Source organism: Leucopleurus acutus (genome assembly GCF_964270905.1).
Source record: "Leucopleurus acutus genome assembly, chromosome: 3".
Lineage (NCBI taxonomy): Eukaryota > Metazoa > Chordata > Mammalia > Artiodactyla > Delphinidae > Leucopleurus > Leucopleurus acutus.
The window spans coordinates 17,604,930-17,618,852 of NC_139145.1; the positions used below are offsets into that span (position 1 = coordinate 17,604,930).

The following is a 13,923-nucleotide window of genomic DNA, read 5'->3' on the forward strand; positions in this document are numbered from 1 at the left end:
TCAGCAGTTGTGGTGGCAGGCTTAGCTGCCCCGCAGCATGTGGGATCTTAGCTCCCTGACTGGGGATTGAACCCACATCTCTTGCATTGTAAGGCGGATTCTTTACCACTGGACCACCAGGGAAGTCCCAAGAATGTAGGCTTTCTAGCAATAAATTCTTTGAAATTAATTTATGACAAAGCATGTAGTCAGTTTGTGTAAATACTAGAAAGGAAATTACTTTTTGTTGTTGTTGTCATTAAGAAAGAAAACAGCTGTTCCATTTCCTTGATGTTGTTTTGCTGCATTTATCGAGAAGTGACTCAGCAGTTGTAAACAAGGTAAAATCACGGAGATTATTTTAAAACCATCCATAAAATCTAAAGAGATAGAAAATAGATTGGTGGTTCCCTGGAGCTGGGGGAGGGTACACGGATTGGCAGCACATGGGCAGGAGGGATCTTTCTGGGGTGATAGAAATATTCTAAAGTTCAATTGTGGTGATGTTTGCACAACTCTAAGTTTACTAAAAAATCATTGAATTATAACTTAAAACAAGTGAATTTTATGGTATGTAAGTTTTGCCTCAATAAAGCTATTAAGTTTAAAACCAAACAACAGCCACAGAGATGTTATCTTTTAGTACAAGTAAGAGTGGTCCTGTGTTGGGGGCAAACACTGGACATGATGATCAGCTCCTGCTGCAAAGCTAAGGGGTCCTCATGGCTCAGCCTGTTGCCCGTGTCCCCACAGTCTGCTTTCTGAACCCAAAGGCTTGCTGCAGCCCAGGCCTGAGCACACATGTCCTGCACCTGGACCCAGGCTGTTTATACCTGCGGAGCAGGTTTCCTCTGCTGGTGCAGGTCTTCACAGGCCCTGCCCGGCCTGCATCAGCAGCTTCCATGTCCCCATCCTCCCTAGGGGTCTTGAACCCCCACCTCCTGTGAGAGACTAAGTGTTGGGAACCTCTGGAATATGGCCTGGGCCCCATACCTGCCTGGGGAGAAGCCAGGAGGCCAAAGCAGTGGTTGAGGGTCACATTAATTCTCTATACACAGTGTAGTTTTTAGTTCTTTCAGGGATTTATTAAGGCATTGAGCATAGTGTGATTTTTAGCCAACTGAAATGAATACAAGGAAATATATCAGGACCTGAGGGATATGCTTTTAAGGTTAATGGTGAGGATGACGAGCTGAAAGAGAATTGAGAGTAACGCCTGTGCAGGCGGCACCCACCCTGGTGCAGCAGATGCTTTCTGCCCATGTCCCCCAGCCAGAAGCTCAGGCTCAGGGGCTTCTGGAGAGCATCTTGAAGTTCTCACCACTTTGGTGCCCAATAAGCACTCGATCCCCCACCTGGCGCCAAGTGGCAGGAAAGCCCCCAGAGCACGCAGCTGCGGAAGAGGAGGTGGAGGACAGGGTGTGGCCTGGCCACAGTGCAGGGCAAGCAAGGGCAGATCAGAGAGCCCCTGACACTATGCAGGGGCCAGGAGGTCCAAGGCAGAATGAGGGGGTGGGGAGCCCCTGCCTAGGTCCCAACTGCGACTGTTCAGCCTTCTTTCCATTTACAACTCACTGCTTCTGGGGAGAACTGGAGGGGTGTGTCCTTCAAGAGAAAACAGAACGGGAGGGAGGGAGGAGAGAGAGGCCAGCCCCCAGGCCTTGGAGCCCTCAGCCCAAAACTGCAGACTGCTCATGGTCACTGGAGGTGCTAAACTGTCTCTCCACCTTCCTCTGGTCCTTGATCTTGAGTCCAATGTCTACCCTCTTCTCAAAGAAGTTCACCAGCACGGACTCCGTCAGGATGGAGGCCAGGATCTGCTCGAAGGAGATGCACCAGTCTGTATCAACAGCACCCCCACTGTGAGTGGTGGCCACGGGGCTGTGGGCCTCCCCACCCACCAGCACTGTGTCATCAGCCAGGTCCTCACACTGCAGGGAGCCCGTGCTGACCACTGAGTACGAGGACATGGACATGTCATCTTTGGTTTCATCGTCAGACAGAGGCTGGGGGGGGGAGCCCCACCCCTCGCCGCCGCCCCCTTCGCCCACCACCTGGCTCTCCTGCGGTGCTTTCCCAAGGTGGGTGTCTCCACCCGCTTTGGCCTGGGGGTCCCCTGCAGCTGGCGGCTGAAGCTCCTGGGCCACGTCTTGAGGGGGGTGTGGGGCTGGCGGCTCGCCCTCCTCAGGGGCACCGTCCCTGGACTCTCTGCCCGACCATGCAGAGAACCTCCTCCCCACTTCCCCAATGCGGAGCAGCAGGCTGGCCACCGTGGCGATAGCGTGGTACAAGTCCTGCTCCATGGGGTCTTCGCTGAACATGTTGTAAAGCGTCTTGCACAGCTCTATGAACTGCTCCTTTTAAGGGGAAAAACAGAAAAAGGGCAGGGAGATGGTAAAGAATGGGTCAGATTGCCCTCAGATCATCCAGACTCACAGTGCTGGCCATTATGATTGGTGTGAGGGTGTTGTCCCATTAGTTGTCTCCGTACACCTGTGTCTTGATATGTCCATTTCACAGATTAGGACTCTGAGGTGCAGAGAGGGAAAGGGCTTTCTTTTCCAGCTGCCATTCTTTCAGCACATATAGGAACATTTGGAGTCTCTCCCTGTCTCTATGTCCATTCTGTTAGCAGAGACAGACCTATTTCTATCATACCTTTCTACACCCAGTGACTACAAGTACTTCTTCACTGTGTTTTAGAATCACATTGAGTTTTTTATATCTTTAATCAGAAGCGCTTTCAACTCTCCTTTATGAAGCTCTTTAGAGAGTGATGACAAGGTAAGGTAACTTGGGTTGGTTGAGAAGGGTGAAGAGGTCAGGTTCCAGGTCCTGAAACCATATTTAGGCTTCCTGGCCTGAGAATGGGATGAAACCTCCCTCCACGGGCACCCCATTCTTCAGGCTGTGGATGAGAGAGCTCCCAGATTGCAAGGTTCCCCTTCGGGCACAGCAGACCGTGGTCAGGTTGCAGCTCAACAACTGCCTTTGTCTGTGGTCCTGGCTGTAAGACCCTTGGCAAGATGCCACGGTCCTGACGCAGAGACCAGCAAACAAACATTGGGTGGTGGGTTGAGTGGGCCTGTGTGTGCACAGCTCCGAGCGGGGCATGGGAGGGAGCAGAAGTGCTGTGATGTTGTCTCATAAATGGTGGTGTGAGTCTCTGCCTTTTGAGGCTAACCTTCCCCAGTGCTCCTCTGGTTCACGGATACCAATTAAACCAAAGCAAGTCATCACCAGCGGAGTGTTCTGGACAAGGCCCTGAAGAAACTGACCCCTTGTCCTACTAGAATAGTCCCTGACTGCTGCCTGACTAGAGGTTCTAAAGGTAGGCAGGAGAATCCCTACATTCCAGGGGGTGCTGGGACGATGGTGAGGTGCCGGGTGGGAGGGCTCAGCCTTGGTCAGAATTTTCCAGAAACATCTGTTGCGTGTTCTGATTGGGCCTACCTGGTTCATCTTGGGAAGATCCTTAATCGTCTCCTTCTGAACCTCTTTCTCCTTGGCCCACATTCGAAGGTAGTGCCGATAGTCAGGAGGGCTGGTTCCCTTCTCCTCTGCGAGTTGGGAGAAAAAAATTAATCTCCATCTGTCAAATGAGAGAAAGAGGGCTGGGGGCTGGTAGCAGGGAGTAAGTGGGTTTAAGTATTGTCTGGCATGGAGTTACCTGGGCCCTATTACAAAACACCCCGGCATTTGGGGAGGTGGTGATGGAAAAAACACCCTAGAACACTCATGGGTCTCCCAAGTTATGCTGAAGTAGGTCTGAGCTAAGCTGATGAGGATAGCCCCTATCTGTCTTCCCCAAGATGGTGACAGAACCATGTGGAGGCTGGAGAGAGGGTGGCATGAGAAGGAGAGGCCAGCTGGGCACCTAGAGGAGTCCTGGCAGGAAGCAGGCACCCCCAGGGGGAGGCGGTGATGGCTGGGGGTGTTCACAGCTACAGGAGATTCAGGCCTGGGGCTGATGACAGCTGGACAGCTGATGGGCTGGGCATTCACCTCAAGGAGAGCTGTGGTGTCAGGCATGCATCTGCCATCTCCCCAGGGTACGGGGCTCTTCTGCAGTGACAGGGCAACCAGACCCCACCCACCCTGAGACCTCTACCAGCATCAGCAGATGTTGGCCTATATATACACCTCTTCTTTTTTCTTGGATGTCATTTCCAGCTCCCTCTTGCTCTTCCTGCTGTAGTGCTTCTGGACAATGGGATGAATAAAAAGAACAAGAACATTCTTCTGTTATGACTCCAAACCACTAAGGTCCTTGAGTGGTCGGTCTAGTCTGTGCTCTCCTGCGGAAGCGGACCTGGCCCTGGATGCTGCTTCTTCTCTGCCTTCTCTGAGAAGGGCTGTCTCACTCCACCTGAACCACAGAGCCACTGAACCCTCACATCCTCTTTTCAAAAGAATACAAGTCATACCACAGTTCTTAAGTGAACGATGGCGCACGTTATGGGCAAGAAGTCTGAGACCAATGATAAAGGTCAAACTCAGGGGAGTCCTAATTACCAATTCAACCTGCAACTGCCACACTAGCTGATGAGGAATTTTATGTATGTGAATCCTGCACTCAGCAGTATATTTCTTAAAGTGACATGTTTGCTGGAGTCTGCATACACCGTGCTCCTTATGGTGACCATAAACTTGGGGTGAGCAGGCTGCCCAGCTTTTGCAGACCTGTTCCCTGAGAGAATGCGGCCGGTGGGGGGACCTCAGGTGGAACAGCAGTGTCCCAGCTCTGAATGGCCCTTGGCAGCTATGTGGTGGCAGGGAAGGGCGCAGTGCTCCAGGCTCAAGCTTCTCACCAGGGAACGGACTGCTGCCTGGAGGCTATGTGAGGTCTGAGGACAGGGATCTGTACCCCGAGTTCCTGGCGTCTCCTGGAAGTGCCTGGGACAAGCCTAAAGCATCCTTGATTTGCTCGAGTATAACAGAAGATACATCTGTTTCTTTAGTTTGTATACTTGAAATCAAGGTCCTCAAGCTTCATAGTCAAGTTAAGTAAGACTCAGGCACTGTCAACAGGATTGCTTTGGGTGTCTTGATAATATCTTTTTTTTTTTGCAGTACGTGGGCCTCTCACTGCTGTGGCCTCTCCCGTTGCGGAGCACAGGCTCCGGACGTGCAGGCCCAGCAGCCATGGCCCACGGGCCCAGCCGCTTCGCGGCACGTGGGATCCTCCTGGACCGGGGCATGAACCTGTGTCCCCTGCATCAGCAGGCGGACTCCCAACCACTGCGCCACCAGGGAAGCCCGATAATATCTTGATAGTACCTTTTACTTTCACTTTTGAGTGTGTATTATCCTTGGTGTGTTATTACCTATCCCCCATGAGAAATTATAGGGTGGTGTTTTGGTTGGTTTTCTAGGTGTTATTACATACCACCAGCTTGATTGCCAAATCCCAGGCCCAGAATGCCCCATCACCCTGTACCCAGTACTCCCAACAGGTTTTAAGTGTAGCACAGGGATGACTTCTAATAGGCACTCAACATACGTATTTTTCCCCAACAAAAAAGTTGTGTGGAACATGAAAATGTTTCCAAAGAAAGCATCTACCACTCTCCTCCACCTCTGCTATCTGTGCTTTGTCTGTTTCACAATGACAGCTTTGCAATGATAGCATTTTGTGTTTTTCCTATGACCATGATGACAGAATACTTTCTGCACGTGCCTGGGGAGGTGACACCCTAGTGCCTGTGCAACACCCACTATGCTGTGTGTCCTCATTTACTGCCCTCACGCAAGCACAGCAGCTGCCCCTCTCCACCCCAGTCCACGGCTGGCTCTGGGTCCTCCTCGGAACTTAGCCACACAGGAGGCGTCTCTGGAACTAAGAGCTTCCAGGCCTCCTGACCATGCAGGGGAGCGTTCAGGAGATAAAACCCAAGGCCCTGGGGAAGCCAAGTGCAAAGGGGGCGCCCCTGCCCCCCAGGCACTGACCTTGAGCCTCCCAGGGCAGGAAAAGATCCAGGTCGGAGGCCAGAGGAGATGCTGGAAGGGACAGCAGAGGAGGAGCAGAGGCAGAGGGAGGGAGAAGCCCGGGTCCGGGAAGGCAGAGACAAGAGAAACAGGAGTGAGAACACCACCGGGGGGCCTGGCCCTAGAGAGAGGCAGCTTCCCCTGGCTCTCACTCTGCACCTCCCCATGCAGCACACTCCCCGAGCCCATGGAGGGCCGTAGGCCACCTGCATGTACCCCACAGCAGTGTTGCTTGGCACAGGGCCCGAGGCCAGTGGTATACAGAGTGCTCACCTTCTGAGGAGCTGTTCTCAGTGAAATAATGGGTCGCTTCCAGGGCTGACTCAGCCTCCTCTGGGCTCAGGGCTGTGCTCGGAGCAAAAGAAGAGTGAGGGCAGGAGGGAACAACATGATTCTCACCAGACGAAACCTCCCTGAGTCCTGGACAAAGGCCCTCCCTGCACCTGCCACTGTGTGCTCCACAGCTCCCAGCCCCACCAATATGGTGGATGGTCACAGTGGTAACAGCTGACGACTGATTCTGGTTGACTCATGCATTGTGTTTGAAAATGTAATATATACATATCCCAGATAAAAATCCAGTCAGTGCAGCTGGGAGTTGGTTGAGCGGCCATCCTTTCTCCTACCCCACGATGATGCGGCCCAGAGGATTCTTTTGGGATGTTTTATGCTCCTGCAGGTACATATGCAGGGACGGGCCAGGCACAAGTGACTTGTTCTCACTTTATACACTTGGGCATTGTTCCACACCAGCACATACTGGCCTGCCTCGTTTTGCGATAAGTAGTCTCTGGGGTGTCGGATCCACTTGGTTCTGTGCAGGGGGCTTATTCTCCCCATTGTACAGAGGGGGAGGAAGTGAGCGAGTTTTAACAGTGTGTGGCACAAGGGGAGGTGGCAGGTGTGGGTCGCCACTAGAGCCCTAGATGAAGCAAGGCGGGCAGGGGCGGCTTGGAAGTGGCAGCGCTGGCCGCATGTGCCCTCGTGGACAGGCTCTCGGCACAGTGGGGTCTGCCCAGCCCAGGCCTCTCTCTCAGCAGAATGAGAGGTGGCCTATACCAGTCTTTCCATGGAAGTGTTCCTTGTTGCATTACAGGGAACAACCAGCCAAAGGTGAGAATATCTGTGTCAGGAGCAGTTGTCTCTCTAACTCTGGATGCAGAGAACAACCCTGGGGGAAGCTTTAAAACTACAGTCTGGACCCCGCCCCAGGCCAATCAAGTGAGAGCCTCTGGGATGAAAAATCACTCAGGCTAACTCTGAGGCAGCTGCTGACTCCCAGGGGCAGGTTATGAACAACAGCAGGAACCCAGGACAGCTCCACCCCAGAGCAGAACCCCTGGGGCCAAATTTTCACCAGCCCGTCTCAATTCCCTCCTGTGAAAATGGGGAAGGCCTCCCCCACTGCACTTGGACAACTCTGAGTGGCCACCCCTGCTGAGCCAGGTGAGCTAGGCTCATGAAGCAGCAAGAGCCCCTGCTTTGGGACCAGCTACTGCGGACGATCCACTGTCAGTGTCCCAGCAGGCCCGGCACTGCTAGAGAAGCCAGAGGAGAGCAGCCATACAACAGGGCTCCCTGGCCTTGGCACCCCCAGGCCGCTCCTCTGGTGAGAAACAGGAACCCTTGAGAGACTTAAGGATAAGCTAATGAACACAAGAGATTCAAACCTGAATATCCACTCCTGTGAGTCCCCCTCACGAGGGGGTGTTCTAGTTGAGTGGCATAGTGCTCCATCTGGGCCTTTGCCTGTGGGCAGACTCCTCCCTGAGACTCCTGCACATTCCCTCCCAGGTCACTCAGGTCATGGCCCTGCTCTCAGACCAAGATTGGGCTGGGCCTCAGCCCCCATGCTCTGGCTCCTCCACTCTGTCAGGACGGGCGAGCCTCCACTATGTTGGGACCCTAGCTGCTGCAAGGCCCAGAACTCCACAGAGGCCTGTGCCATGGAATGCTGCACCTCCAGCTCTGGACACATAAGAAGCCCCTGCTGGGGAGTGGGACAGAAGGCTCTCACCTGGAGGCAAGTGCAGCTTGTAGAGCACCTTGAGCTTCTCTGTCAGGTCCCCATGGTACATCCTACCTGTGGAGGAAGGCCAGCAAGGAGGCACGCTGGCAAAAGGGCACAAGAGTCCCACAGCCAGTCCACATTCGAATACCTCCCCTTCCAATGGGTTCTGGTGGGACCCTCCTCACCACCTGACTCTCTCCTGGAGAGGACCCTGGGGGTGAGCACCAGGCCTCTGGCTTGCCCCTTCCCTGGGACCTGCAGACCCAGCCTCCAGCAGTGGACTGAGGGAGGGGAGGGGAGGGAGGGCTCCCATTGGACCTCCATGTATCTCCAGTGGGAAAACTGCACTTCCTTTATCAAGGGTCAAGGGCTCCAGGCTGCCCTCAGCTCGCTGCAGTGGGAAGACTGGCCAGGGCTGGCATCTGGAGGCTTCCTCAGAAAGGGCGTGGGCACGGAAAGGCCCCTGCAGGCCCTGGAGCCACTCACTTATCCCTGTCACGAACTCCTTGAAGTTGATCAGCGAGTCCTTATTTTCATCCAGGAGCCGAAACATGCGCCCCGCCAGCACGGATGTGTGGGAGCCACAGGCCCAGGGTGTCAGGCTGGCAAAGAGTTCCTGGAACTGGTTCGTGTCGATGCGGTACTGCTCCAGGTAGGGCAGGCTGGGGTCCCGACGCACAGCTGCAGGGCGGCTGCTCCCCCAGTACTGACTCGCCAGCTGCTTGGCCTGCAGGGGGCATAGCCTGGTGAGATGGCCTGGCCTCCTGGCCCCTGGGTGCTTAGGATTACCAGGCTGGTTGGTGTGTTCACCCTCCTCCTCCATCCAAGTCTGCAGAGTCCTGGATAGTGAGCACTGGGCTACACAGAGCATCTCGCAGAACCTCCTGCGTTGGTACCATGAGTCGCTAGTTTATAGCCGTGTGAGTCAAGACAGGGCCCTAGGACTGCCAGCCACGGCGGCCACAGCGAGTGAGAGGCAGCACTGGCTGGACTGCTCTGACCTTAAGGCCATAGCAGGGTGGTTATCTTGGGGGTTCAACCAGAGGCAGCTGGAGGGGCAGATGGGACCCGACAATGAGATCAGAAAGGCATTGTAGACATGGCTGTTTCTGCCTGCTCTTCACACCCTTTCCCCTTCTTCTGTTAACAGCACCTGAACTTTTCCTGGAGAGCCCCTCTTGTCCCACCCTCAGGCCATGGGGTGGGCACGTGGCCCAGTTTTGGGTCAGCAGCAAACACCCTCCTGTAGCCACAGCACCTAACTTGCGTCATTCCAACAATTAACCCTAGGCTTTTTGCTAAAACCACTTGGAAAGAAAAATTTTCTTTTCACTGGGGTTACTGAGTGGACAGGATGACCTTGGAGATGCTGACAACAGTCCTGCCACTCTGTAGGAAGAGCAGTTCAGGTGATATCTGAGGTAGGGGAGCTTGACAGGATGTTGGAACACCTAGATCCAGTCATGCCTGAAGCTGTACATTCCTAGACTTTTTCAGTTTCGTGAGCCAATGCATTCCCTTTTATATAAGCTGACTTGAGTGGATTTTCTTCCACTTAAAAGAGTGTCCTGCCTAAACTCCAAGAAGGATTAAATTCTACCATGTGAACTTTGCAGTAACTGCATCTGAGGATGCTTTTAAACCTATTTCTCTCCTGGCAGGAGGCTGCTACCCTGAGGATGAATTTAGGGGACTAGCATGGGATAGTGGTCCTCCCTTGCTCTTGGCTGTCACCTTAAACACCATGTAAAGGTCCTCCAGCTCTTCAATTGAGAAACCAATGTCCCCAGGTATAGCTCGAACCTAGAAGGAAAGAGAAACAGGATGTATTAATGAATTCTCAAGTTCCTGCTCTTTGAGAGAATCCCCATGTGGATGAGGGCGAAGACATGAACTGCCCTCTTGGTGTTGCCAGCTGGCCGAGCACATGAGGGTAGTCTATTCAGGAAAGAAAGCGTGGTCTACACTCCTACCCCTCATCACCCATCCTGTCACTCAATTCACACTCCCTGAGCTCCTTCCTGGTGGGCACTGGGGGTGCCTTTCTGTTCTGAACACCCAGTCAGGGACACAGGGTGAGGGGCGGTGATCAAGACACTGCTATCTGGATCCCTCGAAAGGCCCTGGCACTGGCACTTTGTAAGGTGACCTAGAACTTCGCAGTTACTTCTCCCTCCAGAGACAGGAGGACAAAGGCTTGCAGCAGAGGTCAGCGGGCTGAGTGGATGGAGGGCTGGGTGGCTGAGTGTCGCTACCCAGGGGCAGGGGTTAAAGCCAGGCCTGAGGGCTCAGTCCAGAGTGGGATCGTGCTTAGCCTTTAGGCATTGAGGCATCAGAGAAGCTTCCCTGTGACCAATCCACAAGCAGAAAATTGTGACCAGCCCTCTCCCCACTTCCCTAAATTTGCCCCTTCACTCCTGGATTCCAGTCCCACACAAGACAGTGCTAGGGGACTCTGCACCCTGCTCCTCAGGGAAGTCTGGAGATGGCTCGGCAGGAGCAGCCCACTTGGTCACCATCCCCACCCTAGCTCCCAGCCTGCACCCTGGGGCCATGGGAGCCCGGGCCCATCCGTACCACACTCCTCTTGGCCGTATCCTCCAAGGACTGGATCACTTTCAGCCTCTGTTTAAACCGCATCTGTTCAATGTCCTCGGCCCTCAGGCTGCTGAATTTCTACCAGTCAGAGGTGATTCAGTGAGATAAGGTGGAACCACAGAGCAGAGGACAGCCACCCACCATGGCCAACTGCACCCACACGGCCCAAGGGAGTGGTCTGGCCAAGAAGCCCCCAGTGAGTTCTGACCTCATATGACACTTTCAGGAGGTCGAAGATGTCCACCTCTTCGGGAGGGTCATCTCCACTCGTCAGCAGGGCATGGAGGTGTGGGATAGGAGGAGAGACACTCTGCTTATTGACCACATTATCCAGGTATCTGTAAGGATTAAAGGACAGAAATCTAGATCACCCACAGGTGACAGGGATGTCTTACCCATGGCTAAGTGATGTGTAGAGACCTAATTTGCCCAGACTCCCAATCAATGAGTGAGTGTGCTGAGGGCCGGGCATCCTCCAGGAGAGAGAAAGATGAGCCACTGCAGGGAGGAGGGGGAGAGGCAAATCAGGGATGGGTACCCTGGCAAATCAGGGATGCCCCCTGGAGGCAGTTGAGAGGCTTGAGCACTAACTCTGAGAAAGCTAGGCTGTCCACTGGGGTCTCACGGCAGGGGGCACCTTTACAAGTCCAGACCCTACCAAACCAGGAGAGAGGTTTGTCCCAGCTGGAGGGATGACACGCTTCCTCCATCTGGCGTGTCACTGGGCCAGATGTGAGGACCTGCCTGGCCAGGAAGAATCAGGGACCAAAGGAGTGTCCCAGGAGGAAGGCGAGGGAGGAGCCCTGCTGTGGGGGTGTCCGAGGAACACAGCCTCGGGACAGGGCCTGACTTTGGCTGGACTAGCCCAGCCAGGACCTCACACTCTCCCAGGCTCTCTGGCTGGGCCTGACACTCAGGTGGGACACACCCACTGGCTCTGGCACCATTCCTGGTCAGGCCCTGCTGCTGAGGAGGGGCCCCATCTGTCTGGTGTGGGAGATGGGCATGAAAACCACTTGCCGACTCTGGCCATGGGCTGAGTATCTTGTCATCACTGAGGACAAAGAGCTAGCATGGCCCATAGCAGAGAAGCAACAACTCTGCCAGCCTGGGACCCTTACAGGTTCCCAGTCAGCACTGGGCTGGCTCGGCAGGCAGGTGGCAGCATCCCTGGCTGTCCCGGGTGGCCAGGAGCATTCCAGGCTGGGCAAATACATGCACATGGGCTGGCAAGGCTATATAGAGCTCAGGGCCTGGGCCACAGTGAGGACCCCCTAGGAAGGCACCTGGTTATAAAGGTCTTGAAGACCAGGCTGGGGGACTTAGATCCTTTGTCCAGAAAACCACCAGTGGCACAGGGAGTCCCCATATCCCAAGGGAGGAACAGGGTCAGATTCTGATCAGGAAGAGCCCTGTGGGATGCTGGTGGATGAGACTGGAACAAGGAAAACTGTGACGATGCAGACACAGGGCCCTTGGCAGGGGTGTCATGGGTCTGCCCTGAGGCTGTAGGGGTTGAGGGGAGGGGCTGGACCCCAGAGAGAGTCCATGAGGATGGGATGTGGGGACTGAGGGAGGACAAGGCAGCCAGGATGACCCTGGGCCTTAGGCATGCCTGGTGGATATCAGCTCATTCAGCAGCTACAGTAGGCCCAACATGGGCCCTTGTCTAGGTGACGGGGCGACAGTGATGCTACTGAGCTGGGAAAGGCACGACCAGGAGTGCTTTGTGGGAATAACAGACACCCAACCTTCGCTAGAGGAGGGAGGCCCTGCTGTTCCAGCTGCCTCCTGCCCACCAAGCCCTCCAGTCCAGTGTGCTCTGGCCCACTACCTGTTTTACCTTCTCCCAGCACTTATTACTACTCCAGTACTGTTCTGTCTCCTTCCAGAAAGGAGGCTCTCTCCGCCCCCCTGGAGTATCCCCAGGTCTAGCCCTGTCTGGGTACTTGGTAGGTACAGTTCCAGGATGCTGACCAAGAAGCACATAGGGCTGGGGGGGGTGGGGTGCTGCAGTCAGTGCTGGCGAGCTCCCCAGCAGGAGGAGGGAGGCCAGCTCAGTCACCTGCCCAGGACGGTCATGGCCTCGCCCTCGTCGCTGCAGCCCAGTAGCTGCTCCATGTTGGCATCCAGGATGGCCAAGGCCACCTGCAGGATCACCTTGATGCCCTCGTAGAAGAAGCAGTCAACAATGACCGCAGCGCTCTCAAAGGGCATGACGCTGAGAAAGAGGGTCAGGAACCAGGAGAGCGAGATGCTGGGAATCACCCCCAGGTCCTGCATCTTCTCAGAGAGCTGGGGCAGGAAGTCTCTCGTGAGCTCTTCGAAGATGCCTTGGTCCACCAGGGCCCCTAGGGAGAGAACGAAGGAGTCTGAATGGTGAGCTCACACCCCTGACTCAGGCAGGCCCTCATGTGGGACCCCAGGGTCTGAGTTGCAAGAAGCTCACCTGGTCCCCAGCCAGCTCTGCTTACAACTGAGGGCTGGAGGGGGGCAGGTGGGGTGGAGAAAACAAGAACGGAAAAAATTATGTAAGTTTCCTTTCTACTACTTCCAAATCGCTGTGTGAAAAGAACGATTTCTTCCACTATACTTGGATTTTATTTTTGGGAAATACTAATTTCTCTCTAGGGCGTCAAAAGTAAACAGTGAGCAGCTGCATAGCACAGGGAGATCAGCTCGGTGCTTTGTGACCACCTAGAGGGTTGGGATAGGGAGGGTGGGAGGGAGGGAGACGAAAGAGGGAAGAGATATGGGGATACATGTATATGTATAACCGATTCACTTTGTTATAAAGCAGAAACTAACACACGATTGTAAACCAATTATACTCCAATAAAGATGTTAAAAATAAATAAAATAATAAGAAAAATTAAAAAAAAGAAAAACAAAAACAAACAAAAAAACCAAACCAAACCAAAAAAAGAAGTAAACAGTGATCTCAGTAGCTTGTGTGTGTACTGACCTGAAGCTTGTGAACAGATGCAATTCTAAAGGACCCCAAGAGTGGAAACCCCCAAAAGCAAACAGTAAGGGAAGGACATTTTAGAATAACAGACTTAATTATATATGTAATTAAATATATTTGCAAGTGCACTTCCATTTAATAACACAGATTCTACTGGCTGTGAGTTCCTAACAGTTGACATGGGGGTATACTATATGCTCTAGCTGTGATACTGGAAATTTTCCACAATAAAAATGTTCAAGAAGAGTTAGATGGATGTGAATTTAGGCCCCAAGCTAACTTCTCTCACTGCCGGCAACTCCTAGGGAATCGCATAGTCTGGGAGAGACGGTTGGGGTCTGTGTTTGGCTCTCTACTTTTCAGCTGTGTGAAGATTTAG

At 53.7% G+C, this 13,923-nt stretch overlaps 1 protein-coding gene across 4 annotated transcripts in view; it reads right to left on the reverse strand.

Moving 5' to 3' along the window:
- Nucleotides 1-1,061: 1,061 nt before the first annotated feature.
- Nucleotides 1,062-13,923, reverse strand: part of TBC1D9B (TBC1 domain family member 9B) — a 44,086-nt gene continuing 31,224 nt past the window's right edge. For 2 of the 4 annotated variants that reach the window (XM_082835448.1, XM_082835445.1), the window contains 11 exons: nt 12,642-12,927; nt 10,785-10,914; nt 10,556-10,654; nt 9,713-9,781; nt 8,465-8,705; nt 7,985-8,050; nt 6,241-6,312; nt 5,929-5,979; nt 4,123-4,182; nt 3,433-3,539; nt 1,062-2,336 (listed from right to left, as the gene is read on the reverse strand). In XM_082835448.1, coding sequence (XP_082691574.1) covers nt 1,650-2,336; nt 3,433-3,539; nt 4,123-4,182; nt 5,929-5,979; nt 6,241-6,312; nt 7,985-8,050; nt 8,465-8,705; nt 9,713-9,781; nt 10,556-10,654; nt 10,785-10,914; nt 12,642-12,927 — 1,868 coding nt within the window. In that variant the 3' untranslated portion in view covers nt 1,062-1,649. The remainder of the gene's footprint in view (nt 2,337-3,432; nt 3,540-4,122; nt 4,183-5,928; nt 5,980-6,240; nt 6,313-7,984; nt 8,051-8,464; nt 8,706-9,712; nt 9,782-10,555; nt 10,655-10,784; nt 10,915-12,641; nt 12,928-13,923) is intronic. The other 2 variants (XM_082835447.1, XM_082835446.1) reach the window with 2 other exon arrangements.